Raw genomic sequence first — 26,725 nt, 5'->3', positions numbered from 1 at the left:
TGAATGCAAAAAGACTGCATTTCCCTGTCCCTCTTCCTATGCCTCAAAACACAACACAACAAACGCCAGGCTAAGTTGTTAAAACGTCACAAAACAGACTTTGGCGCAGGGTATCTTCCTCAATTCCTCCCTCCTCGCCTTGCTTGCGTCTCTCCCCCTTTTCTTCCATCGGCTTCCTCTGCTGTCCACTTCCATTACTCGCCGCTTTTTTTTTTTTTTAATTCAGCTTGGATGGCTTCACTTGGGATTTGATGCGTCCAAGCGTAGATAGGCCCCCTGTAGTGCCTTGTGCTCACGCCCATCCCTCTCCAACACCGAGACCCAATCCCGTAGTTGTATGTTTCTGCCCTTCTCCTTATCTTCTCGCCAGGTTCCAAGTCGGTTGCGTCCTTCCGTCGTCATGGCCATGTTGACCGGTGCCGCCGCCGCTGCCGACCCTGCCGTTCCCTTACCGAGTCCGGACGGGTTTCTTGTAGGTGTGCTAGCCCCACTACCTCCACGCCCAACATTCATCCAGTCGTACGTCTTGCCCGTCTTCTTCTTGCCGAAGAGGCCGCCCTTGCCTCCCAGGCCAGCAAAGAGACTACTCGTTGTGTTCTGACTCTGGTGACTGTCCAGCTCAGCTGCCTTGGCTTGCTGATTCTTCTTCATCTCCTTCTTGGTCATGGTCTTTTGCGATTCTGGAGCTGTGGTTCCAGGAGTACCGGGAGCCACACTGCCAGCACGCGAAGTTGTGCTTCCAGAGTCAGGGATACCGTCCTTGCGCTTTTGTCGCTTTCGCAACCGCGCCTCTTCCCAGTCACGTTCCTGTCGCGCAAGATCGCGCATCGTAGTCGTCATGTAAGATGAGATCTTTGGTAGCTTGACAGGTGGAGCCCCGTTTGTCAATCCAGCACCGTCGGCAGAGCCTGTATAGTGTGAGCATGAAACTGGCCATGTTACTACGAGTATACTCACGCTTCAATGGATTCGTGCCCTCCCCATTCGCACTCTCCACTCCAGCCGCATCTGCGCCCTCAGCTGGCTTCTCGATTGGCTGCAGAGGCTCCGCATTCATCGGCGCAGCCGCTGGTGCCCAGTCTTCAGGCACATCGCCGTGAGACGTCTTCTGCCGGTTCGTCGCCACAACGTGCGCGTCCTCCAAAAGCCCTCTAAGCCTTTGCTTGGATGCAATCGACAGCAACGCCAGCTGATCAACCAGATATGCGTCATGGGGAATATAGGAGCCTGTCGTCTGGACTAGAGCAGCGTCTGGACCCTGTGCAGTCTTGATGTTGACTTTGGGGTAAGGAAACTGTTCTGGCAGTCTCATCTTTCCCATGGTCTGACTGTTGTTCTTGAGATCCAAGTTGAGAGAGAGATGATGCTCTCGTGCGATTTTATCCGCTCGTCGGTGAAGCGTTGCCACCATAAGAAACGGATCACCGATCTCTTGAGTTCGTTGCACAGCAAGTCGCATCGAAGACTCAGACCAAGCTCTCTCTGCTTGCTGGGCAGCGAACTGCTCTTGGCTCTGGTCGGGCGTTGATTGAGCAGGCTGGTTCGCAGGACCTGCGCCGTAGAAGCTCCCCTTGCCCCCAGGCGGATGCTGGGCGAATCCTGTCCTGGCTTCGTCGAACCCGGTTGAGTAGAGCTCATTCATGTATTGTTCCTCAGCGCGTAGATCAATGCCGGTACCAGCAAGCGAGTCTGTCACGTCGTACTCATAATCTTTTGTCGGACGCTCGGCTGGCCTCTGTGGCGGCCCCATGGCTCCAGCCCCTTGAGCTGGAGCAACAACGGGGGCCACGGCAGGCACGGGTACAGGCGTCATAGTCGCGTTTGTGTACTGGGGCATGGGCGGGTGATGCGGTGTTTGAATCGGGGGCGTCGAGTTCGGTCGTGCGTCTGGGAGGTTGAGGCCAGGCGTGGTATGGCCGTTGGTATAGGGCGTGGCATAGGGTTGCGGCAGAGCAGGGCTATGCGCATACGCAGGAGAATTCGCGGCGGCAGGAGGCGTTCCGGTAGGCCCGGGACTCGCGGCGTAGGGAGATGTAGCATAAGGCGACTCGGGCTGCGATGGAGGACCGTCGGTTCGGACTCGCTTCTGGGGTGGGAGTGCAAAGCTCGATTGTGACGCGGCGGGCGAAGGCGTGGGCTGTGGGGGAGAGAATGCGCGCGGCGGCACCTGCGCCTGAGGTTGAGGTTGAGCCATGGTCAAGACTCCAGAGCCGAGTGACTGAGGTGCGAGCGGGAGGCGGAAGGAAGCAGAGGTGAGTAGGTGCTAGCTCAGCAGGCAGAGGAGCCTGTCACGTTAGTCGCGACGCCTCCCATTCGACGCGCTCAATCTCGACCAGGCTCTGGGGAAAGTTGGCGATGCGATCGGAAAGAGGCAATTTCGGGTGCACAAGGTAGATCCGCCGCGCCGCGAGATGGGGCTGTTGAATATCGTCGTGGAGTCGAGATGATGCTTCGCTGGGGGAGGCTATGGAGGAGGGAGCTCTGCCTGCAAAACGAAGGTCGCGTAGTTTTAAAGTCACGTGCTCGGAGCAGAGCCTCCCTCCCAACTAGGAAGCCACAAACGGCTAGGCCGGATTTTATCCGCCTGCCATTGAGCGCGTTAACCTTTTATGCCCGCGACGCCCGCCTACCTATTCAATTCCAGGCATTCAAGCTTCATCCATCCCTGCGATTGATTGCTATTGTCGCTCTTTGTGCATCACGGCCCTCTGCATGCGCGTGTTGCTCGGGGCCGCTCTGTACTAATATTCTAGTGTTTCCCTAGTTGATGCGACTGGTCGCAACATCAGGCGCCCGCGCAACAATGGCATCTAAACGAAAGGCATCGGCGATGAACGCGGCCGCGACGGAGGAGCCCGTAGACCCTTCAGACGAGCTCATGTTCCTCTGCTTGGGAGGCGGTAACGAAGTCGGTCGATCATGTCACATTATCCAGTACAAGGGAAAGACGGTCATGGTAAGCGGTTGAGGTTTCAAACAAAGGATCCGTCTAACAGCCATCACCAGCTTGATGCCGGCCAGCACCCTGCGTACGATGGGCTCGCAGCCCTCCCCTTCTATGACGACTTCGATCTCAGCACTGTCGATGTGCTCCTAATCAGCCAGTAAGCCGCCCCCTTCTTCCCACTCGTGCGACGATATAGGCTGGACAGGGCGAGGGACGACCTTGATGTGATGTGATGGAACGGACAGTACTTACCTTACTTGTCCGCGACCTGTATCGTGTTCGTGTGATATCTTCGCTTTGTATGCCAGATCAATACAATACAGTCTTTCCCGCTCCCCTACGTCCCTGCTCTTTTCGTCCTTGTGATGCCGGCCTGTCCTAGAATGCCCGTCGTCGACCTGACCAGAGCAATCCGATGAGGATTACAGCTAACAGGGCATAGTTTTCACATTGACCATGCGGCGTCTTTGCCATATGTGCTCGCAAGGACCAACTTCAGAGGACGTGTATTCATGACGCATCCTACCAAGGCCATCTACAAATGGCTTATCCAAGATAGTGTCCGAGTGGGCAACACATCGTCAAATCCAACCTCACAGCCCATCTACACGGAGCAGGACCATCTCAGCACGTTCCCGCAGATCGAGGCTATCGACTATCATACAACCCATACCATCTCCTCCATCAGAATCACACCTTACCCAGCAGGCCATGTGCTCGGTGCAGCCATGTTCCTCATCGAGATTGGTGGGCTCAACATCTTCTTCACTGGAGACTACTCGAGAGAGCAAGATCGACATCTGGTTTCGGCAGAGGTTCCTAAGGGCGTCAAGATTGATGTTCTCATCACTGAGTCGACTTATGGCATTGCCTCCCACGTTCCTCGTCTGGAGAGAGAACAGGCCCTCATGAAGTCCATCACGAGCATCCTCAACCGAGGTGGTCGTGTGCTCATGCCCGTCTTCGCCCTGGGACGTGCCCAAGAGCTCCTCCTAATTCTTGACGAGTACTGGGGCAAACATTCTGACTTCCAAAAATACCCCATCTACTATGCCAGTAACCTGGCGAGAAAGTGTATGCTTGTCTACCAGACTTATGTCGGTGCCATGAACGACAACATCAAGCGTCTCTTCCGTGAGCGTATGGCTGAGGCCGAGGCTTCTGGGGATGGTGCTGGTAAGGGTGGACCTTGGGACTTCAAGTATATCCGCTCTCTGAAGAACCTCGACCGATTCGACGACGTGGGTGGCTGTGTCATGCTTGCCAGTCCTGGTATGCTCCAGAATGGTGTGAGCCGAGAGTTGCTAGAGCGCTGGGCACCTAGTGAGAAGAACGGTGTGATCATTACTGGTTACAGTGTCGAGGGCACCATGGCCAAGCAGATCATGCAGGAACCAGATCAGATCCAGGCCGTCATGTCTCGCAGCATGGCTGGTGCTCGTCGAATGCCTGGAGGTGACGGCGAGAAGGTTCTCATCCCCCGAAGGTGCAGTGTTCAAGAATACTCGTTCGCTGCTCACGTCGACGGTGTTGAGAACCGCGAGTTTATTGAGGAGGTTGCGGCGCCTGTTGTTGTACGTTTGCTCCCCTTTCTACCAAACAACACACAAACTAATATCTATCACAGATTCTCGTCCATGGCGAACAGCACAACATGATGCGTCTCAAGTCAAAACTTCTTTCGCTCAACGCAAACAAGACGGCAAAGGTCAAGGTCTACTCTCCCCGCAACTGCGAAGAACTTCGCATCCCCTTCAAGGCCGACAAGACTGCCAAGGTTGTCGGCAAGCTCGCCTCCATCCAGCCGCCCCAGAGCATTCACCTTGACCCTGCTACTGCACCTCCTCTCGTCACTGGAGTGCTTGTGCAAAACGACTTCAAGCTTTCACTCATGGCGCCCGAGGATCTGCGCGAGTACGCTGGTCTCAACACCACTACCATCACCTGCAAACAGCGTCTGACCCTCAGCGCTGCGGGTATCGACCTTGTCAAGTGGGCTCTTGAGGGCACGTTCGGTACCATTGAGGAGCTGCCAGAGATGCGCCGTGCCAAGAACGGCACCAACGGGGATGCTGCAATCACCGACGGTGAGACTCAGCAGGAGGAGGCAGATGAAGAGGTGGCCAACCTCGTCGCGGCTTATCTGGTGATGGGTTGCGTTTCCGTACGATACCGCACAAACGGCGAAGTCGAGCTGGAATGGGAGGGCAACATGCTCAACGACGGCATCGCTGACTCTGTCATGGCCGTTCTCTTTTCCGTCGAGAGCTCCCCTGCCGCCGTCAAGCGTTCATCGGCCAAGCACTCCCACTCGCACGAGCTCCCCGCCGCGAACCCTCACCACTCTGCAACCCCTGAGGAACGCCTTGAGCGTCTGCTGTGGTTCCTCGAAGCACAGTTTGGCCAGGACAACGTCGCCCCCGTCGCAACACCCAAGCTGCCCCCTACTCCTAAGGAGGAGGCCCCCGAAGGCAGGATCAAGGACGAGGACGCCATGGAGGAGGATGGCGACGAGGACTCGCAGCTCGAGGAGAGACAGCGCAAGGAGATTGAGAGACTGCACAAGATTGGCATCCCCGTGCCCGGAGTATCGATCAAGGTGGATAGATTGACCGCCACAGTGTGGCTGGAGGACCTCGAGGTCGAGTGTAACAACAAGGTCTTTGCCGACAGAGTCAGGGCTGTCGTCGAGCGGGCCGTCGAGGTGACGGCGCCTCTCTGGGGTTGAAATTGCGGGATGACTACTTGGGTGTGTATTTAATCGCTACAGGTCATGTAGCAAGCTTCAAGAATTTAAAAGGGACACGGGTCGTTTCGTTGGTTTAGCAGTTATCTAGTCGAACAACAAGGCTCAGACCAGCATTTCTAACAGTGCACTATGTTACCTATGATACAATAACAAAAAAAAAAAACCAAGAGTCTACTACTATAACAAATGGTTCACCATTCCTTAACCAGCCCATATTATCCCAGGTAATCCTTCAACTCCTCCGACTCTTCCAGCAGGGTCTGGAACGAGAATGGCGCAAAAGGCCAACCCGCAAACTCGGCAAACTTGGAAAAGGACTCGACCCAAGCAAGACGCAGAGAGTGCAACATGGCACTAGTACCCTCCATACACACCAGAATAGCAATGGCTGACGATGAGTTAGCAACATGTTGCAAGTGTACCAAGATAAGAACAACTTACTCAGGAAGAACCACATAAAGAAGCAGACAACAATCATGATGACGCCAAGAACACCAGGAGTAGTCAGAGCGGGGCCAAGGGTCATGCTCCAGAGCACAATGCTCAGCTGCTGATGGGCCAGAGACAGAGCCCAGAGACGGAGGTAAGAAGCAGTGTGAGACACACAGTTGAGACAGAACTCTGCAAGCTGATTAGTATCGTAACATGCATTACTCATAACAGAAACTTACCGATGGTGTGGATAACCTGGTGAATCATGACCTCGCTGAACTCAAACTCCTCATGCTCCTCATCAATGTTCTGGGAGATCATAGCAACACCCTCGCCATCATCGAAGCTGTTGCCGTGGCCGTTGCCGTTGCCTTGGGCATCATCATCGTCGCCATCCAAAGCACTAATTCGGGAAGTCTCTCCTATGCTACGGTAGCCCTTAGCGCGTGCTCGGTTGTGCTCCCATCGAAGGTAGAAGGGCTTGAGGAAGAGCAGGACGGGCACCTGGGCAAAGGCCAGGAGCAGTAGGATAACCTGCACGGTGGCTTGTCCAGGATACAGCTGCTCATCCAAGGTTCCGGGCTGCAAGAACATGTAAATCAGCATGTTCAGCAGACCAGGGGGCTGGCGTCCAGTTCCAAGCCAATCAACGGACCACTTGTAAACGATGCAGATGACGAGGTAGCCAAAAATGGACTGGAAGAAAATCATGCCCGGGATAAAGTTGCCCCAGATGTCAATGGGCTTCTTGAAGTGGCGGGCGTTGATGTAGGCGAAGCAGAGAGAGTACGTCATGTGCGCCCAACCGAGAATGATACTCATCTTCATCTTGTAACTGTTGCTGAAGAGAAGATCATTCTCAGTGCCATGCCAAGCATAATCCAAACCGAAGGGGTAGCGGTGGCCATGCTCGTTCAACACGGCAGTGATGGGAGTTGAGTTGGTGTAGCCCTCGGGCTTCTTGAACTCCCAGGCACTGTCGAAAAGAGTCATCGACTTGGAGAAGGCATCGTTGTAGATAAGACCGGTGAAGATGGAGAAGACAGCCATGACCAGAGCAATGTATCGACCGTAGAAGATCATGGCGAAGAGCTCAAAGGTGACCTTCTTGAGTGACTTCTCCCAGTAAATCATAGCGAGAGCAGCCGAAAGCATGATGATGGCATGGCCGAAATCACCAAACATGACAGCGAACAGGAAAGGGAAAGTTACAAAGACAGGAATGGCCGGGTTGACTTCCTGGTAGGTGGCAGTACCATAGGCGTTGACAATGGTCTGGAAACCCTCGGTGATCTTGTTGGTCTTCAGGTAAGTCGGCGGCGTCTTGTTGGTTTGGATCTTGTTGATAATAGACGAAACCGAGAGACCAGCTCGGTTCGTGACATCTTGCAGTGTCGTCCTGATTAGGGGAAGATCGTTTGTAGGAACCCAGGCCTCAGCAATGAGAGTCCGGCGAGCACTGTCGTAGGAGAAGTTGTTGAGAGCGCTGTAGACAGCCTTCTCCTTAGCAACGAGAACCATCCAGGCTGAGAGAGACTGAGAGATCTGGTTGAGCTCAGCCTGAAGAGTAGCCTGGGTGTTTTGAAGGACGTTCTGGACATCCTCGAGACGGTTGTTGACCTCGTGGATCTGGTCACGTCGGAGATCACTGTTCTCATCGACGTTGTAGACCTCGGCGCCCATAGACTCCGAAATCTTGCGGATCTTGGCAAGGATCTCCTTTCCATGAGCGAAGATGACAAAGACGTTCTTGTTGATGGCCTCGTTGTTGGTGGGGTCAATCAGCGGCTCAGGGATCTCAGACTGGTTCATGTACAGATTGCCACGCAGAGTTCGCCAGAGGATACGCTCAAAGGCACCAACTCTGTCCCTAGCGATAACACCAGCAACGAAACCAATGTTCATTCCCGAGAAGGATCGCTCAACGTCGGCAGCCCCCTGGTGTTGTTCAACGTCCGAGAGCAGGGGAGCGTCATCGTTATCGGTTGAGGCACGGATCTCGTCGACATTGCCGTGGGCACGGTCGAAGAAGCTGCCGGCTTCGCGCAAAACCCAGCGCCACTCAGTCAAGTCTCCCTCGCGCTTCTTCAGAGTCTCGTAGCTCTCGTTCAAGGCAGAGACTCGCTGCTCGAGCTTCTGGCTTCGCTCGGAAAGCTCATCGATCTCGGAAGTTGAAGGCGAGGCCAGTCGTTCAACGTCGAGGTCGAGCTTTCGAAGGGGAATGCCGAGCTTGTCCATCTGAGAGTAAAAGTATCCTGCAGGTTGTTAGGGAGAGGTTTCGTGGATGCCTAGGGATGACGTACGCAGCTGTCGTTCAACATTATCGAGGCGTCGGATCTCCTGGGTGAAAGTGCGCTGAAAGGCACTGACATTCTCGTTGAGCTGGATGAAATCAAGATGTTAGATGATGTTCTCGATTGATGAATTGATGGACTCCAAGCTTACGTCGCGGAACTGGCAGAGACCAAGCTCGCCAAGAGCCGTAACGACCTCGCGGCCAATTTCGTTGGAGACATAGAGCTGGACCATGCTCATGTCCGCCGAGCGGAACGGGGTATCCTGTTTGGGAGCCATGGTGATGCCGCTGAAGCACCAAGGCTTTTTGATAGTCGTTGAGTTGGAGCTTGTCAAGGAGCAAGGCACGCTCGGCGCGGTTACGTCGCAACGTTGGTTTGCCACGGGGCCTTGTTGTTCCGGACTACAGGTCACGTGTGCTCCACCACTGCGTGGCATGCACTGCCATACCAGCTTGCGCCACTCACCCCTGGATAAGGCCGAAGCTTTCCAGGTCTTTGATAAGGTTGTTTTCAGAGCAATCAGAGATAGGCTGGACAACTAGGGGTGTTCAGATATGCATAGATAAATTATAGTCGTTGTGGTTTCTATGCCGGAGTTTCTGATTGCATATAGGCCATTATTCGCACTCTGCTGTCGTTACCGTCAGAGCGAAGCAAGCTCAACACATGTAATCGAAGCAATGCTTGAGTAGATGTGAGAGGTTAATCCTTTTTTCTCTGCCTCAATATGCTTGAAACATTGCAGTCCTGCTAATCATACAAGTGTATTTGGTGAGTTGTTCCCTCAGTTGTGGCAAGCTTTCGAGACCGAAAAAGCATTGGTGTGGAAACATCTATACTCACTCAACACAACTTTCAATGCACATCAACTGCTAAACAAATAAGTCAAATTGACCAGTTCGTAAAGTCATTATCTAATTATCCGCGGCTTTTTTCTATCGTCATCTTCATGTGTCAAAACGCTTTCGCACAAAAATGACTTCAACTTTTACCGCTAATTTTCAACGCTGTACGCCCCGGATATCTGATCAAGATGCAACCAAACCCCAGCCATTCAAATCCGTTCCAGAAAACACCGTCAAATCGAACAGAGTAGAGATCCAAATGGTGATGCTGAACCGCGCATCAGCCTCGGCGGCCGCTTACAGCCGTCGGCCGAACATGAAAGTCCCGTACATGCCTCCGACGTCGGCCTCGGCTACCGGGATCTTCCTCATACCCCAGCTCTCAGCGCCCAGCTTCCACCACCGGGCGCCGTTGTCGATGGTAGTGCCGTCCGAGTTCATGCGGACTAGCCAGTATCGGCTACCAAATTCCTTCGGCGTCCACCCCACCCGTTCAAGGTTCTTCTTCGCCTTGGCCGCTCGTTCGTATGCACGCTCCTCGAGTTCGATAACATGCAGCGGGGCGGACCCTGGGTTCAGCAGCGCACTAGCACTTCCGATGATGGTATCCAGGTCGGAAACATCAAGGTATCGGAGAGAGTGGGGGATCCACTGTCCCTCCTGATAAAGAAGCTGGTGGATATCTCGGAGATCGAGACCTCGTCCGATGGCAAGCTCCTCCAAGTGTTGAACAAGTGGAGTGAGAAGAGGGATCTGCGAGGGATCCATCCTGCTTCCCTTCAGGCTCAGAGAACGGAGGGAGGTTGGCAGACGAGGTAGGATAGCGTCAACATCAGCCTTGCCGAGTAGCAGGTGGCTGCTGGCATTCGTAGCGAGACTGAGGACGGTGATCGTCTGGATAATAGCAGGGTGCGTTGTAATAAACTTGACAACGACCTCAGAAGACAACTCCCGGCACTTGGCCAGGTTCAGGTGGGTGAGTCTCGCCGTCTCAGGCAGACTCTGTAGCGCCTTGTCAGTCACTCGAGTACCAGCAAGGTCAAGGTGCGTAGCTTTTTCAAGCCGAGGCAGGATGGCCTCAAAGACGGAACCGGGCAAGTTCAGGCACTTGTGGAAGGAAACTCGAGTAAGCGTCAGAGAATCGGGCCAGGATGGCGACTGGACCAGGTTCGTAAAGGCGTTCTTGAAGTAGGGAGAGGAGCAGCCACAGAAATCGACGGCTCGGAGACGGGGCATATCAAAGAACAGCTTCTTGATCACCTCGGGTCCCAAGTCCTCATCGATGTACTCCTGGGCCAGGAACTCCTGCAGATATGGGGTTAGCTCCAGACATTTGAACAAGGTCTCGGTAGTCAAGTTTCGAGTCTGGGCTCTCTCGCTCTGAGTAGAGAAGATGGTGGAAGGGTTAAAGTGGCTAAAGTCAAGCCGCCGCACGATAGAGGCGAGCGCTGGGTACTCGGTGATGGTAGCCAGGAACTTGCGGAAGATTCTCGAGTGGGGGATCGTGATGTGACGGTAGAGAGTGTTAAGCGTCGCGGCGTGGATAGATCGCGAGGTCAGGAGAAGGGCCATCAAATCGGCATTGCGTGGTGTGAGGCCGTTTGGAGGAATCTCGATGACGAGAAGATCGATAATCGCACCTAAGATCGACATGTCAGTGCGTAGGCCCTCTTTAATAACAAGGGGACTGGGGTGCGCGAGGACCCAGGACCCCCAAATCTGGTAGTTGAGTTGACTTACCCAGGACTTCGCTGGGGAGACGCTCGAGAGGAGAGGTTCCGGTCTGGTAAGTAGGGTGGGAGACCTTCTGAACGGGAGCAGCTGGGGCTGGAGAGCTCCATGTCATGGACAGCTTGTGCAGGTCCTCGCAGCTACGGCTGGCGGCCTTGCCCTTGATGGGGATTTGCTTCCAACCACGGAAGTTATCCGCAGGAAACCAAAACCCATGGAGCCGACTGTGAGGCTGCGTCAGAGGAGCCTGGAACGACGGCTGTGCAATCTCAACGGAGGGTGAGGGTGATTCATCGAATACCTCTTCCGTCCCTTGAGTGTAGGAGGAAATCTTGGACCGTGTAAAGGTCTGCGCGAGGCCGTCGTCGTTCTCCCTCACGGAGGAGAAGGACGAGCGAGCCGTCTTGTCGCTGTTGCTGTTGGGGGAGTCGGGACGAGACATCTTTGCTTTGAGGAGGGCAGAAAGGTCAAAGTGAGGCACCGCGTGGTGCGTAGGGCTCAGCGGGACGGCCATAAGTCTAAAGACGAGAGGAGAGTGCAATGGCCAACCCTGAAGAGGGCGGGAAAATAATCAGGACGGGGAGCGAGGGTTAGGAATGTGGATGCGTTCGTCGAAGAGCTTCGCCTGTTCTCAGCGAAGATGGTGAGTCCAGCAAAACGAAACGAGTCACACGGAGAGTAAGTTGGTTGGTGGCCAACCCAACGGCTGGCAAAAAGTTGGCGGAGGATAAAAAAGGCTGATAGTTGAGCAACTGCGGTGGCGTAGTATGAGCCACCGGATCCGGAGCCTATACGGTTATGTAAGAGTAAAAGGCGAGGACCAAGGCGGGGGAGCCGATGACGAAAGGGTTTATCGATATCGGAGGGAGAGGTTGATCGGTAGTTGAGAGAGATTCAAAGATGAGGATCCAGGTCTAGGCTTGTAAGAGTCGAAAAATCTTGACAACAGAAAACAAGGGAACAGACGAGGGCGACCAGGCGCATCGGGCTCGGGGCTGGATATAAAGTGTCACGGAGCGGAGCTGGAGCCACGACTCCACGAGCCACGAGGGGAGCCACCCCCGGCGGAGGCGAGAGTCACCTTCTGGAGCCTCTGCTGGAGCCCTCATGACGAGGGTACCTAGGGTGTTGGAGGGTCCAAACACCAAAGCAAAGGCGGGCCTGAGCGACCGACAAAAGGAGCGTCACCCGGGGGGGCAGCCACGCCCAGTAGCCAGGGTATTTTGCCAGGGACGTTGGCGAAAAAGCGTGTTGGCATGCACGGGGCATTAGCTCAGGATCGCACAATATTGGGTAATGGAAATCGAGGACTGGATCTTTCGGGGCCGTGACCGTCAGGTGAGCAACACACCACGACCACGGGGAAGGGCTGGAGAGGCTTGGAACTGGAACCGATGGGGGAGTGAGAGGAGAGAAGACGGGGACGAGTTCTTGAGAAGCACGTCCATCCGTGACAAGGAACCCCCCATGATGATCTATTTCATGGCATGGAAAAGACAGGCCATACAAGTCCATACAAGGCCATGAGCTGCCAGCCTGGGCTGTGGAGTTGGAGTCTCCAAAAGCCGTTGCCGCTCAGTTTTCCAGACAAAGAAAATATTCGACTGACTCCCGCTGGCGCCGGATCGGCCTTTGAAGAGGTGGTGGGCAGGCTCCATTGGACGGGACAGGTCAAGATTTGGTAATGGGAACGACGTCGAGGCAAGCCAAGAGAGAAAAAACTCGTCGCCTCCCACAATTGCCCGTCTCTAGTTTTCTGCACTTGGAAACCAATGGATCCTCATTCTTGCAGCGAATATCCCAGACGATCAAATCTCGCTGAGCATCAGGTGCTTTTCTCCCCAGTTGCACCATCAGCCTCACTCTTTGGTTTCGTTCCCTGGTCGTCGTATATACGAAGCAGGACAGCACAGGACAACAGCAACGACGATAACAAACAACCTAGACAATTCTCACCCCCCCTTGTGCAACACTACTACACTACACTCCGCCGCGCTCTCCCGCTCCGCTCCCGCCAACTGCGTCTTGTACTGGTCAAATGGCCGATGGCCGATGACGCGACAAGGGTCTCTGTCAACGACACCTCCCCCCATCGGAAGCTCATACCGAGACAGAACAACCTTGGTGACATTTTGGTTGCCTGCTCACACACGCTGCAGAAGCCAGAAGCGTAACGTAACGTAATGGCTGCAGGAAATAAGTAATGGAAATTCAGAAGCCCCTCATTCATCATCTCTCTGATCCAGGCGAGGCGGGGGTGAGAGGAGGAGAAGCAAGATGCAAGCCCTAGGTCTCTTTTTTTTCATCAGATCCGCCGAGATCCTCGTGACCAGGTACCAAGCTCAAGGCATAATTCCAGCCATGTCATTCGACAATGGCCATCCGGGGGGCCAGCGCTGTCACTTTCTATTGACCACCGTGTCTGTGTTTTTGGAAAGTTGAGTTGAGGCAGCCCTGAAAGCTTATACAAGAACCAAATCACCATGACGGATAACGGCTGGCCGAGGCATAGCAACCTGCAGTACCTTATGCAATGCCTCAATCAACTGCATACAGGAGAGAGCGTCTTGATCGCATCCCGCGCTCCAGCCACGCCGAATTCACCGGCTTACTCAACTCGCCCCGATCATGATCAGCGCCGCAATGCCGAGTCCCATGAGCAACACCATTACAAACTCCGTCCTAGCCGCCGGACATGACGGGAAGGACAGTAGAACAAGTAGAACAACGGGAGAAATGAGTAAAGAGAATCACGGCCCCCTCTTTTTTTTTTCTTCCTTCCACGACCGGCAGCGAAGCCGGTCCCTTGAAGAGCTAGGACCCCCAGATTCCCCAAAGGGGTTGTTTTCGAGTCAATCACCAACCCGTCATCTCGCTCTCCCGGTGGGCGATATCGCTACCGGCACCCCGTTTCGTCCGGCCCTAGTTTTCGCAAGCGCCAGCTCGAGCTTAAACACGCCAGGCCGAGACCGACACACACGGCGAAACGACACCGACTCCAGCCGCCGAGGAGTAAATAGTTAGTAACAAAAAAAGAAGGCGAAGCAAAGCCGGCCGCCGGGGGCGCCGCTAACACTAACACAGACGAGAGAGACGGCACTTATTACTGTACTGATGGGCGGAGTTTTGAGAGGATTCTGCCCGCTCCCTCCCAAACCTGTATTTGTGCGATAATACTCCGGAAGGCCATCATGCATAGACAAAGGCAGGTCAAAGGAGAGAGAGATGCTGCGAGAGCTGGGACCTTTACCATACGATATCCCATAGTACGACTCGCATCCCGAAACGGCGCATCTAACATGCGATTCAGCATCCAGCACGTGCCCCATATAGTGCCTGGCTTAGGTTGACCAGCAAACCCGGCTTCTCCCTACTTACGGTGTACGGGATGCTGTAAATTGGATTCGCAGGGTCGAGTTTGCTTGTTTGGGTGATGCTGGGGGAATGTGCAGCGCCTCATCTGCTAGAATGAGCGAGCGCTCGCTAGGTCGCTTCACCGTGAAGTTAACCCCCTGGGCAACAGGGCGGTTTGATGACGCCGAGCATCGTGACCACATGACCTCGACGGGCTTCGTGACCCGGCTGGAATAGGGGGGGGCCGTTGCCATCATTTTGCGAAACTCGGTGCCACGATGTTGAGACCAGACGAACCCCCGGCATCAAACGCCGCAGGCACAGCCAGCTTTACTACAGCACAGCAGGTTAATGAGAGACCTGAAGTGATAACGTGAGCTTCCGCGCCAGCGGCTCCGGAGCGCGGCCCTCGCGCAAGCGCCGTGCAACAACCCGCACCCCCCGGACCCTATCACCAAAGGGCCAGGCCAGGGCAGAAAAAAAGCATCGACCATTAACAACGAGCCAGAACCATTTTTACCCCGGATTTTCCAAAACGTCATAGGCTGCCTGCTTGCTGCTGCTTTTTCTAGACTTGTCACTTCACTTTTCATTCGCCTCCCCGAATCTCGCACACTCACACTGACGCCGCCCTCTCCGAACTTCCGGGGTTCAGCTTTCTTTCTCCGCCCCGTGTGACATGCTTTTGCTTCTAGCCTCTTGTCCTGGAACGTCCCTCACCTTAGCTTCCAACCTTAGCTTAGTTCTCTCTGCTCCAAGTTACCCGTTTCTCCTCATTCTCAACAAGACGCAGGGCCCGGATGTACATGGGGTCCCTCTCAACAACCTAACCCAAGTGCAGGAACCAGAGACAAAACCGTCCGAGCTCTCGCATCCCGGCTGCGCGCACCCTCCCGGAGCCCAAGAAATCTTAGCACAAACCTCCCGCTGCCACAGCTTCGAATCGCCATCGTCTCGTTGGCCAATGCCTCTCGTCTTCCCCTTTCTCCTCCTCCTCCTCCGGAAGCCCAGCCCCAGAGCTCGGGTCTCATTACCTAACACTTTGCTCTTAGCGGCCAGGCTTTGGTTCTCGTGACACTCAAGACCCCTCCCTCGAATTCGTGTCAAGCTCCGACGGCCCGCTACAACAACACCACAATACAGTACACAACAACAAATTTGAGCATCGTGACTTTTTGTTTTTTCGTCCTTTCCGCCTCTCATCCCTCACTAATACCATTTCGAACATCGTGCCTCTATTGGCTAGATCCAATGGTGCCTTCATCTCGTAAGGACCCTCCTCATTTCCCCCGCATTTCGGTAAACCCGTCTGTGTATCATCATCAACCATTGGCATCTCCGCCCTTGACTATGCCGCTTTCTATAGAACAGACAACGAATCATCGACACATCCTCCTTCATACCTCCTCGCATTCAGAGAAAAAGTCGACAAGATGAAACTCCGCCGAACCCTCTGCCCGGCCGGCTGAACATGCCAAATCAAGACGGGTGCTGTATGACCGCGTCCGCCTCCCTCCCAAAAAAAGAAACGCCGTTGTGTGCTTGTAGTACCTATACATGGATCCATTCTACCGGCTGTGTAATCCATTCCAGAACCAATCGTCGATCCCTCGACGAGGCCATCGTGACTTGTCCGTGACTCATGGTGCTGGGCGTCGCCTGACCTACCGGCTGTTCGTCTTCTTGCCTCCCATTTTGAGGCGCTCCTTGCAGTCTTCGCAATACCATTTTGCTACACTCCATTAGCAATCTATTCATCCGGTACAACGTGCACTCGGCAACTCACCTTTGGATCCTGGTGCGACCTTGAGTCCAACACACTCGAGGTGGAACCACTCACGAGGGCATTCATCCGCATCGCACGCTACCATCTCACCGTAACTGACACCATTGCAATAGCAATATGTCGGCTCGTCTGCATCAATGTCTGCGTCATCCTCGTCGCCCTGCATGCTGCTGTTTGTGTCTTCGTCTGCCAACTGAGCAACCGCTGCGTGGATCGTAGGAGCGACCTTCTTCTGATTCTTCTTGGTACCAACTGCGTCATTGTTTCTCGACGACCGCGACCGTGATTGAGCCGCTTCCTGGAATGTCGCCAATGCCGGTGTTGATGGCTTACTGGCCCTTCCACTCTTGGTTGTGACTGTAACGCTCTGTGTCGCTGGTGGTACCGATTCGCTCTTACGTTCGTTCTCGTCCGTCTTGGTCTCCTTCTTGCTGCTGGTTGTCGTCGGTGACGGAGCAGAAGCAGCAACCTCTGTCCGCTCGGGCTCTTTCTTGGAGCTTTCCGTCTTGATAGGCACACTGGGTTCCTTGACAGCGTTTGTATCAGCACCGTTTCGAGGCCAATTGGTTGGTTGTGTCCCAGGATCTGGCGTGCCAGCAGGTTTCCCATTAGGCTTGTTAGACGCTGATGATGTCGGTCGCGCCTTGGTACTTTCAACATTTGCGGATTGTATTGAGTTTTGACGTGCGCGCGTCGGGGCTGGGTTTGGCGTAACCGCGGGCGCCGGCGAAGCTTGAACAGGAGCAATCTTTGGCTCGGGAAGCTCTGTGATGACGGGCGACGAATTGGCCGATAGTGGCATGCCGGCGACTCCATTCTTACTGAAATCACGGCGTTAGATTCTAGCATGGTAATGGGAATGGATAGAACATACCTCTTCTTAGACTGGCCACTCCCTGAGGGAAGCGCCTTTCTCTTCTTGGGTGCTTCAGGAGCAGGCGTTGCCCTTGGACTCGCGGTCTTCGGCTTTGGTGCAGCGGTCCCAAAGACAGTGCTCATGGCGCGTTCCGTTGTCACGGCCCCGTTGGTTGTCTTTTCCACCTTGCGTCGTTTCTGAGGTGGGTTGCCATTGTTGGCTGCTGCTGTAGAGATGCCCAGGCCAACATTGGCGCTCTCGGCCGTCTTGCGAGACTTGGCCGTCTTCTTGGTACTCTCAGCTTTATGTTTACCGTCGTGATCGTCCGCTTCGGAGTCGTGGTGGGCATTATGATTAGCGTGATTGTTGTGGTTTCTCGAGTTCTTCTTGGCCTGCACGGCTTGCTTTCGGGCATCGCTTCTAGCGGCTGCCTCTTCGGCCAAAGCCTGTGCTGCAGCAGAGATGGCTGCGGCGCCGTCGCGCCGTGTACGGTCAACATGTGATCTCGCGAGACGATTCTCAGGATACGCCCAGTGGGTATCGCTTCCCCATTTGGCCTCTTCGCTGAATTCGTTCTCCAGGTGTGGCCAGACGTCTTCGATACGAGCAAGCTGGGCTTGCAGTGCCTCGTTGGCAGTTGATATAACGTGGTTCTTTTCTTCGAGCGACACCAGCATTTCTTGGATCTTGACGGCGGTCTGGCGGAAGAGGTGGCGGCGAGGAAGGTTGGAGGGGTCAAAGACCAGGTCCTTGTGGGATTCGTCGACCGACGGTATGGGTTGGAGGGTGTTGTTGACTGTGATGCCGCTCGAGCTGTTCTGGGCGCTCATGGGCGCGGAAGCTGGGGCAATTCCGCTCGAGGCCTCATTGTTCGTGCGTGGCTCGGGGAGGGGAGCATTAGCGGCGGCGGCGACAAGTCGAAAGAGCTGCTCTTCGGGCGCAAAAAGTTTGGCATCGACTTCCTTGAGAAGAGTGAAATGGCGAACCAGCTCCTTGGGGAGAGCGGTGACGCAGTCGGCGAAGTGGGTGATCGCTGGGAAGATGTCGATGGGCTGGTCGCCGCCGCCGATCGAGTCTCTACCAGCACCAGAGCGGCCCATAGTCGCGGTGCTTCGAGAAGGGTTCGTCCGAGCCTGGCGGACTGGCTGCGACCGGCGTTGCGACAGGCTCTCCGCCGGAGACGCCTTGGCCGACTTCATCGTGGGCGACGCGGGTAGGATGCGAGGATTGAGGCGACTGGGTCTACCAGCTCAAGCGGCGGGACGGACTGACTGGCGACACAGAGATTGGGTATGTGCCTGGTGCGAAGGCGACGAGAGGGAGTAATGAGGTGAGTAACAGTTAAATCGACGAAATGGAAAAAGAGGTTAGGTCATTATGTGTCAAATGCCATATGAGGGGAATATGAGCTTGGGAAGAAGAGACGCGAAGGTGCAGATCTTGTTTTCCATTTGAAGACTTCAGAAAGCGAATGCCGCGGCGGGAGTCCAAGAGTAAGTACGACAGACAGGTACCTCCCGTCTGCACTGGCACCCCCAACTCACAGGTCCACGTCGGCCTCAGGCGCCAGGCGCCCCAACCAGGGCCTCAGCTGTACCACGCGGGCGCTGCAAATCAAATCCGGAGAAACCACCTTCCGACCTCGGATGTTTTTTTCTTATCTGATAAGGGTGCGCGTGGACAGGAATATCGTCATAGGCTCGAAACCTACCAGTTCTTCAGGTCAGTTGAGTGAGAGGTGTGCGAATTGTACCGTCAGCACAGTAATTGGCTGCGTAAAAGGCTCATATGTAATTCTCTTTGAGACAGCATGGTCTCCCAACTAGCGATATTATTGAATGTGCAGAGTGTATTGCAATATATTGCATCTTATCGCAGACCCAATACCCATCTCAGAGCACCCCAAACTGCATAGCTATATATACACACAAAAGCTCTCAATCCCGCGCCAGAAAACCAAAAGACTCTGCCATAAATAAATGAAAAAGAAAGGAATTTCTCCATGAACCTCGGGGTATCACTACTTCCAGTCTATCGAAACACATCACGCCGTAACAGTTACCGCCCGGACCGGCGCCTCTTCGCGGTCCTTCTGCTTCTGCCGCCACTGCCACTCCAACAAGATCCAGATGAAGTCGTGAAGATCAAAGTCGGGCCACAGAGTATCGATGAAAAAGATCTGAGTGTCCTGGTGACACTGCCAGAGCATAAAGTCGCTGAGGCGTTCCACTCCGCTGGTTCGGACAAAGATATCTAGAGGGGGGTCGCTTGCTGTGTACATGTGCTTGTCGAGCGTCTCGGCTGTGATCGTCTCAGGGTTTGGCAGGCCAGAGATGCTGGCTGCGCTGTTTCTCGCCCTGATGCGAGGTGGGGGTGAGTCTGGGTGCAGTGTGGGCGATGACGAATCTCCATCACTGTCTTTCTTGGCATCATCGCCATCCAAGGGCTCCGAGTCCTCGGGCAGAACATCAGGGATCGTAGGCAAGCCTTCGCGGCCATCCAGCTGGCGCGACAGGATCTTTTGCCTAATACGAGAAGGAGAGAATGGGGTGCTTCGAGGGGGAGTGGGAGCAAGGAACTCTTGCACTGTTGATCTGACTGCGGTGGTCATCTCAGCTCTCGATGTGTAGGGGAAGCAAATGTTCAATACGGCCCTGTCCATAGGTTAGTTCTCGTTCAATGCTTCCTCAAAGAATGCAAAACTAACTTGTTGTTGTGCTTGGTTCTCGCGACAGCCTTGTCAACAACCTCCAAAACATCGGCTCGAATCATCTCGCGCTGGCCTAGGACGCGGACACGGGCACCATAACGATCGAGAATGTGACCATAGTTGGTCAACTGTTCCAGCTTGACCTTGGCCAGCTGCATAAGGCCTTCGACCTCGTATTTCGGACGATTATAGTTCTCGATACTGAAGGCGTAAACTGTGACGACTTTCACGCCGCACTTGTAGCAAATCTCCATAATCTAAGTACGCCAGGTTAGTATTCGTACAATAGCACAGAACAGGTGATACATACCCTAGCCAGGGCCTCAAATCCATGGTGATGACCCTCCACCGTCTCCATTCGGTGGCTTCGAGCATACCGCCGGTTTCCGTCCATCTCGAAAGACACATGTTGGGGGATAGGGCCTTGCTTCAGGGCACCGATGAGAAGCTCGCGAAGCTGGCGCATAGCCCATTCTCCGGGGGGAGACTCAATAATGACTTTCCGGAGAAAGGAAGATATAGCGTCGGACATGGTGGAGATGGTTGTAATCGAGGTCTGTGGTTGGTGTACGGGGTATTGAAAAGGGAAAAAAATTGGTCGAGATGGCGAACGTGTCGTGTGGACGGTCGGTAAGAGCGCGACTCTAAAGGTGAACGAGAAGGGATAAATATTATGCAAGGTCGAAATATGGAATCAAAGTCGCATGGCTGATGGGAATCTTGAAAACTGAAATAGGGAAACAAACGATTGTCGGAGGCGAAGATCAGAGACGTGACGACGAGTGTTGACAAGTAAGCCACGAAGCTATAGTGGCGGAGCTCGCATCTGACGATGGGGATGGGGCTTGTTGAGGCGAGGCGTTAAGCACTGGAACACTCAGCAGCAGATGGAGAGAACGGCGACGTTGCCTTAGCTTTTTGTGCCTGGCACTGGAGGGCGGGAGCTTGGCGCAAGGATGTGCCCGGGCCAATAAGCACGCTGCGCAACAACCTATCGTCATTATCTTGGAGCAACCGAGGCGTTATGACGACGGCTGGATCTCGGCGTCTGGGCAAGCAGCTGAGCTACAAGGCCAGAAGGAGCTTTGATGTGATCGATTGTGGTGAGATTCGAGCAAGGATTGAGGTGTTTGACGAGGGTGTGACCTCGAGCTGCTGGCTATATGAGGATCCAGTGGCTCGATGTTGGTACAATCCCTACCAGGGGCTGGCGAGAGAGCTCACTTGCAGCGGCTGATCCATTTGGCATTGCCTGGGGAAATAATATATCTCCTGGAGCATTGTTTTCCGAGTTTGACATGTGAATTGGATGTTGCCGTGTCAGTTTATTGTCCTGGAACCTGGCTTTGTCAATGTGAGGTTCGGTAAGCCTCTATCCGTGGATCCACGTTAGATCCATGCCACCAAGAGACCAGCCAAGCATGGCTGAATAAACTTGGTCGGATATCGCATTGAAAGGTTTCCGACATTCACTTTCGAGATTTCCCCATAACTTGATCGTATAGCCGCATTAGGTATTTAGTGTCTGATTGCGCCACTTGGTGACGACAACGAGTTGCTCGGTTTGGGAAGCTATACAAGCATCATCCTCGTTCTGCTATTGGGGTTCGAGGAAGCCATGGCATTGTGGCAGTAGTTCATCGCATTTCGATAATCCAGACATGAACAAAGTAGGCCTGTTCTTGTATCCTTTTTTTTTTTTTTTTACCTTTGAAGAGTGGATGAGCATGGGCTCCATATTGGGTGTCCACGGTGTCCATCCCCGGCAATTTGGGGTTGCAGGGTAAGTTGTCCTGGTTCTGAAGATTCGAGTGATACCAAGTCCCAGCTGACCATCCAATATGCAATCCATATGTAGGAGTCCTCATCGAGGTTTCATACAAAGGCCATGTTGTGGTGGCATGTGGAAATTGGTGAATATTTAAACCCGGTTATTGGACGGGTCAAGGGAAGAGCTTGGAGAGGTCAATTCGTCACCAAAAACCAATCGCTCTCTCGATTCAGGGCAATAGACCAGATAGGATGCTGTGCCAGGCACCGTTGGACTGGCCGTTGGAAATACTGCCCCAAAGAGAATGGTCAAGGTCGAGTTTTCTCAAACTTGTGAGACGGCAAGGTCCCGAACCTTGATCGAGACCACCAACATCCGGCTTTCTCAACGCTCAAAGACGTCATCGCTGCAACGAAAGCCGCAGCTGTTTTAGCGCAATCCAAGTGAAATCTGAAAACGCCACAACAATTCTCGGCCGGGGAGGCTGGAGCCGCTGTCGCTCACCGGTATGCGCAAACCGTCTCCAGAGCAAGTGCTTCATAAATCTCGTGTAAGCTGCTGTGTAATGCCGTCTAAGGCAACAGTAATGTTCCCACTCATGGAGCGTTCCAGCGGAGACTTGGCCCCGGACAACCATTCATGTTGACCGTTTCTTGTCGTTTCCTCTGGCCTGCAGTTGGTTCTGGGCTCGCCGAGGGGCCACCGATGATGGTGTTCTTGGTGGAGTTTGAGAGCCATGTCCATGACTAGCCGTTTGTTGCCCAAGTGTTGCCATCGATGTCACTCTGCTGCAAGCATCGCTATCCAGAGACATGAACCCATGTATCCAGTAGCATCAAAGCGCGCTGCAGCCGATGGGACACAGCGGCCGCCGTTCTCATCGGCCAGCTCAACCGTGATGCGCCATTCGTCAGTAGCCATGTGCTATCGTAGAAAAAAAAGTAGAGCACCGAGACCAACAACAAACCAGGAACAAAGAGGGAAGCTACGCACCTGGTTGAGACTGGAGCTACTAAGCTCAAGCCTCAGGCACAACCGCGACGGGACTGTCATGTTCGGGTCCTACCCACCATCGTCGATCCCGTCTTGTCTCGCCCGTGTTGAAAGTTGTTTTTCCCTCCTCTCTCCTCTCTTCCTCTTTTCTTCCCCATCCTTCTCTTTCCTCCTGAGAAGCTTCACCCAACGACATCATCTCACGACTCGTCCTCTTACCCCTACTTTGCTCCTTCCCCTCTTCTCCCCCCCCACTCGTTCCAATTGATCTCGTCCTCCCCCACCTAAGCAATCGTTGCTACCCCTCGCCGATCGTCGCCTGCGTCGCCCGTGCTTAGAGCTCTCTCGTCAAGCAAAGCTTCAGATTGCGCCATGGTTGTTCATGACGGCCACGAGTACCTCACTGAGGAAGAGAGACGCCTCAAGGAGGATCGCGACCGCACCAAGTACTGGAAGAAATGGGGTCCTTACGTTGCTGAGAGACAGTGGGCGACAGGCATGTGATAAACGCGGCATACCCTGGCTCATGCCGCCCATGATAAGCCAATTGCTAACCAACCCACAGTCCGAGAGGATTACAGCCCTGATGGAGATGCCTGGAGCCGTACGTGCAGCTTCACAAACCTCGAGAATCACCGCCACTCTCTAACATGTTGCGCTAGACTTCCCTCACGACCATGCCCGATCGCGAGCTTTCCGATGGGGTGAAGATGGTATTGCTGGTGTCTGCGACACTCATGGCTACCAAAACATTGGATTTAGCTTCTGGAATGAGAAAGAGTTCGTCTAATGACGCCAATTAACCCGCGTCATGAGTGCTGACCGATTTTTAGCGACTTTCTTAAGGAACGTCTCTTTGGCCTCTCCAACCCACAGGGCAACCACGGAGAAAGTGTCAAGGAAGCCCATTTTCACGTCGATAACACTCCAGTCAGTTCTCAGCTCAGCCTCAATGGTGATTCCGCAGCGACCTCATGCTAATTCGCTCTGCAGACAGTAATAACCCCCAGACCAGACTCGAGACCCACTATCATACTGACTTGCCATGATAGCATTCGTACATGAAGTTTCTCTACAAGTACCCGCAGAAAAAGTTCCCCTACAAAGACCTGATCGACGAGAACGCCCGCAGAGGAAAGGAGGACAAGGAGTACCAGATCATCGACACTGGCGTATTTGACGAGGATAGGTACTGGGATATCTTCATCGAGACCGCCAAAGAAACCGACGACCCCGATGAGATCCTGTTTCGAGTTACCGCGTGGAACCGAGGCCCCGACCCTGCGCCGCTTCACATCATTCCTCAAGTGTGGTTCCGCAACACTTGGAGCTGGGGTCGAGAGCCCGAGGACAAGAAGCCTTCGATTAAATCCGTTGACGAGATCGCCGCCAAGTCCAACCACTGGAACCTAGGAGAGCGCTACTTCCTTTGCTCCCCATCGCCTGGTGTTGGCTCGAGTGGTGACGATGTGATGCCCCAGTTCATGTTCACCGAGAACGACACGAATTTCAAGGCTCTGTACGACCAGGAGAATAAGCAGCCATATGTGAAGGATGCTTTCCACAGGTACATTGTCGATGGCGAGAAGGATGCCGTCAACCCTGCCAAGACTGGTACCAAATGCGCTGCTTGGTTCAACTTTAATGAGGACGGTGGTGTCAACCCTGGTGAATGTGCTGGTAAGTACTTTGGTGCATGCAGCTTTGAAGGCTATCTGGCTAAGCTATACTCTAGTCGTTCGTTTCCGCTTCACAAGAAGAGACGATAGCTACCTGGACGAGGAAGAGTTCGACGATGTGATGGAGAGCCGCAGGGAAGAGGCGGACGAGTTCTACTACAGACTCAGCCCTCTTCCCATGGCAGACGACCTGCGAAACATCCAAAGACAGGCCTTCTCTGGCATGATGTGGACCAAGCAGCACTATCATTTCATCTGGGATCATTGGGCGAACGGTGATCCCACGATGCCTCCTCCCCCGGCTTCACGGAAAGACATCAGAAACTCAGCGTGGAAGCACATGCATTGCGATGATATTCTGTCAATGCCTGACTCGTGGGAGTATCCCTTCTTTGCTGCGTGGGACAGCGCTTTTCACTGCATCCCGCTGGCCATGATTGACCCCGATTTCGCCAAGAAGCAGCTTGACTTGTTCACCCGAGAGTGGTACTGTCACCCCAACGGACAGCTTCCAGCGTAAGTTGCCCCCTGCTTGTATATGTCCCTGAGATGGTCACTGAAGGAACCTGTTAGTTACGAGTGGAATTTTGGCGATGTGAACCCCCCAGTGCACGCCTGGGCCACATTTAGAACTTTCAAGATCGAGCGAAAGATGTATGGCCGTCAGGATCTTGACTTCCTGGAGCGTGTGTTCCAGAAGCTGCTCCTTAACTTTACCTGGTGGGTGAACCGTAAGGATGCTGATGGCAAGAATGTGTTTGAAGGAGGCTTCCTGGGCCTCGACAACATTGGCTTGTTCAACCGATCTGAGCCCCTGCCCACCGGAGGTGTCCTCGAACAGGCTGACAGCACAGGATGGATGGCCTTTTACTGTCTGTCCATGCTCAACATTGCCCTCGAGCTGGCCAAGCACCGACGCATCTACGAGGACATTGCATCCAAGTTCTTTGAGCACTTCATCTTCATTAGTGATGCGATGACCTTCCGAACGGGCCACAAGGATGAAAAATCTCTTTGGAACGAGGAGGATGGCTTCTACTATGATGCCATCTCTTGGGGCGGCCCCTGGATCCAGCAGCTGCCCGTTCGATCGCTCGTGGGCCTTATCCCGCTGTATGCGACCATCACTCTGGAGCCAGAGCTGATCAACAGGCTCCCGTCATTCAAGAAGCGGGTTGACTGGTTCATTGAAAACCGGTGTGATCTGGCTGAACGAAACATGGCCAGTATTCGGAAGCGAGGAAAGGGGAACAGAATCTTGCTGTCCATTGTGAGCAAGGACAGGCTGGAGAAGATCCTCAAGCGAATGCTCGACGAGGATGAATTCTTCAGCGATCACGGCATTCGATCCCTTTCCAAGTTCCACAAGGAGAACCCCTTCTCGATGGATGTCAACGGACAGAAGTTCTGTGTTGGATACGTGCCAGGAGATTCTGACAGCGGCTTGTTCGGCGGCAACAGCAACTGGAGAGGCCCTATCTGGCTGTGCGTCAACTTCTTGCTGGTTGAGTCCCTACAGCGCTTCTTCCTGTTCTATGGACCCGACTTCCAGGTTGAATGTCCGACGGGCAGTGGCGACTACATGCATCTGGGCAAGGTGTCTGAAGAGATTCAGCATCGCCTGCAGCATCTGTTTGCCCGTACGGATGATGGTAGGCGCAGCATCAACGGTGGCGATGACCGTCTAGACTTTGATGAGAACTGGAAGGATTACCTCTGGTTCCACGAGTTCTTTGACGGCGACACTGGACGAGGCCTGGGCGCTACCCACCAATGTGGCTGGACCGGTCTGATTGCTCGAATGATCCATGATACTGGGTATGTTATGTTGAACAAGACCTGTCAAGTATATGCCAGATTGCTAACCAAGATATAGTGTCAACTGCCGTCTTCCTCACACCCCTCGTACACCATCTATCGCCATGAGCCACTACTTTGATGACGTTTTCCATCGAAGTGCCGGCGTTCCTCACCAAGGTGGCATGCCTCGCATCAGGCGCTCATCAACAGCTCGCTCCATCGGTGCTCGTAGTGATTTTGATGATGATGCTCGCTCCATGACCAACTCTATTCATCACGATGACCCAGAGCGAGCCAAGGAACGGTCCGAGGCGGATGCTCACATGCATAGCTACGTTTCGGACCAGCTCGAGAGGTACAAGGATGAAAGAGCTCAGGGCTATGAGCACGACGACGAGTACGAGACGAAGGCATAGAGAGCATAGGTAACTGCTGCAATGTGCAGATAGACGGCGCTATTAAGAGAAGGAAGGCATAGGGCGTTCTAAAAAGCATGACCTTGGGAGGATGTCGTGTAGGACTGGTAGAAATTCGTTTGTAGTCGGCGGTTTAGACATGTTAACCAGCATTGAAATGAGAGTCTGTTCTTATGTGAGAATGATTTTTGAGAGCATCGTCATGGCTCTTGTGAGTTGATTTTGCAATTCGATACATTTGCTTAAGATGTGAATCATTCCGGTGCAAAATACCTCTTTGACATGTTGTCAGCTCATGATGGAGCTCTTCGAGTGTGCTCGTACTTCCGCTAATTCCGACCAGACCTCGGATGAATTTC

The 26,725-nt window shown here is 53.9% G+C and overlaps 7 protein-coding genes across 7 annotated transcripts; 2 read left to right on the top strand and 5 right to left on the bottom strand.

Moving 5' to 3' along the window:
- Window positions 1–237: 237 nt before the first annotated feature.
- NECHADRAFT_31052 (uncharacterized protein) lies at window positions 238–2,194 on the bottom strand (the record flags this gene model as incomplete). Its single annotated transcript, XM_003053648.1, has 2 exons — window positions 238–908; window positions 958–2,194. The coding sequence occupies 2 exons, from the start codon at window positions 2,192–2,194 to the stop codon at window positions 238–240; spliced, it is 1,908 nt and encodes a 635-aa protein (XP_003053694.1).
- A 609-nt stretch (window positions 2,195–2,803) lies between these two features.
- On the top strand, window positions 2,804–5,675 carry NECHADRAFT_90237 (uncharacterized protein; the record flags this gene model as incomplete). The annotated part of the gene is made up of 4 exons (XM_003054369.1): window positions 2,804–2,956; window positions 3,007–3,104; window positions 3,390–4,521; window positions 4,575–5,675. The coding sequence occupies 4 exons, from the start codon at window positions 2,804–2,806 to the stop codon at window positions 5,673–5,675; spliced, it is 2,484 nt and encodes an 827-aa protein (XP_003054415.1).
- Window positions 5,676–5,911: 236 nt separating this feature from the next.
- NECHADRAFT_90236 (uncharacterized protein) lies at window positions 5,912–8,702 on the bottom strand (the record flags this gene model as incomplete). The annotated part of the gene is made up of 5 exons (XM_003053647.1): window positions 5,912–6,084; window positions 6,138–6,317; window positions 6,368–8,383; window positions 8,432–8,510; window positions 8,574–8,702. 5 exons carry the CDS (start codon window positions 8,700–8,702, stop codon window positions 5,912–5,914), a joined length of 2,577 nt encoding a protein of 858 aa, XP_003053693.1.
- An 865-nt stretch (window positions 8,703–9,567) lies between these two features.
- On the bottom strand, window positions 9,568–11,443 carry NECHADRAFT_65745 (uncharacterized protein; the record flags this gene model as incomplete). Its single annotated transcript, XM_003053646.1, has 2 exons — window positions 9,568–10,910; window positions 11,011–11,443. 2 exons carry the CDS (start codon window positions 11,441–11,443, stop codon window positions 9,568–9,570), a joined length of 1,776 nt encoding a protein of 591 aa, XP_003053692.1.
- Window positions 11,444–16,019: 4,576 nt separating this feature from the next.
- On the bottom strand, window positions 16,020–18,196 carry NECHADRAFT_75096 (uncharacterized protein; the record flags this gene model as incomplete). The annotated part of the gene is made up of 3 exons (XM_003053645.1): window positions 16,020–16,087; window positions 16,142–16,962; window positions 17,016–18,196. The coding sequence occupies 3 exons, from the start codon at window positions 18,194–18,196 to the stop codon at window positions 16,020–16,022; spliced, it is 2,070 nt and encodes a 689-aa protein (XP_003053691.1).
- Window positions 18,197–18,843: 647 nt separating this feature from the next.
- Window positions 18,844–20,239, bottom strand: NECHADRAFT_98883 (uncharacterized protein; the record flags this gene model as incomplete). Its single annotated transcript, XM_003053644.1, has 3 exons — window positions 18,844–19,651; window positions 19,705–19,964; window positions 20,018–20,239. 3 exons carry the CDS (start codon window positions 20,237–20,239, stop codon window positions 19,042–19,044), a joined length of 1,092 nt encoding a protein of 363 aa, XP_003053690.1. The 3' UTR covers window positions 18,844–19,041.
- A 2,604-nt stretch (window positions 20,240–22,843) lies between these two features.
- Window positions 22,844–26,366, top strand: NECHADRAFT_90234 (glycoside hydrolase family 63; the record flags this gene model as incomplete). Its single annotated transcript, XM_003054368.1, has 8 exons — window positions 22,844–22,934; window positions 23,037–23,075; window positions 23,134–23,251; window positions 23,305–23,401; window positions 23,524–24,151; window positions 24,207–24,666; window positions 24,724–25,968; window positions 26,027–26,366. 8 exons carry the CDS (start codon window positions 22,844–22,846, stop codon window positions 26,364–26,366), a joined length of 3,018 nt encoding a protein of 1,005 aa, XP_003054414.1.
- Window positions 26,367–26,725: the final 359 nt, after the last annotated feature.

Source organism: Fusarium vanettenii (genome assembly GCF_000151355.1).
Source record: "Fusarium vanettenii 77-13-4 chromosome 1 genomic scaffold NECHAsca_1_chr1_3_0, whole genome shotgun sequence".
NCBI classification, from domain to species: Eukaryota; Fungi; Ascomycota; class Sordariomycetes; order Hypocreales; family Nectriaceae; genus Fusarium; species Fusarium vanettenii.
The sequence above is the reverse complement of the archived record's forward strand: the minus strand, read 5'-3'. Positions and strand labels throughout refer to the sequence as shown.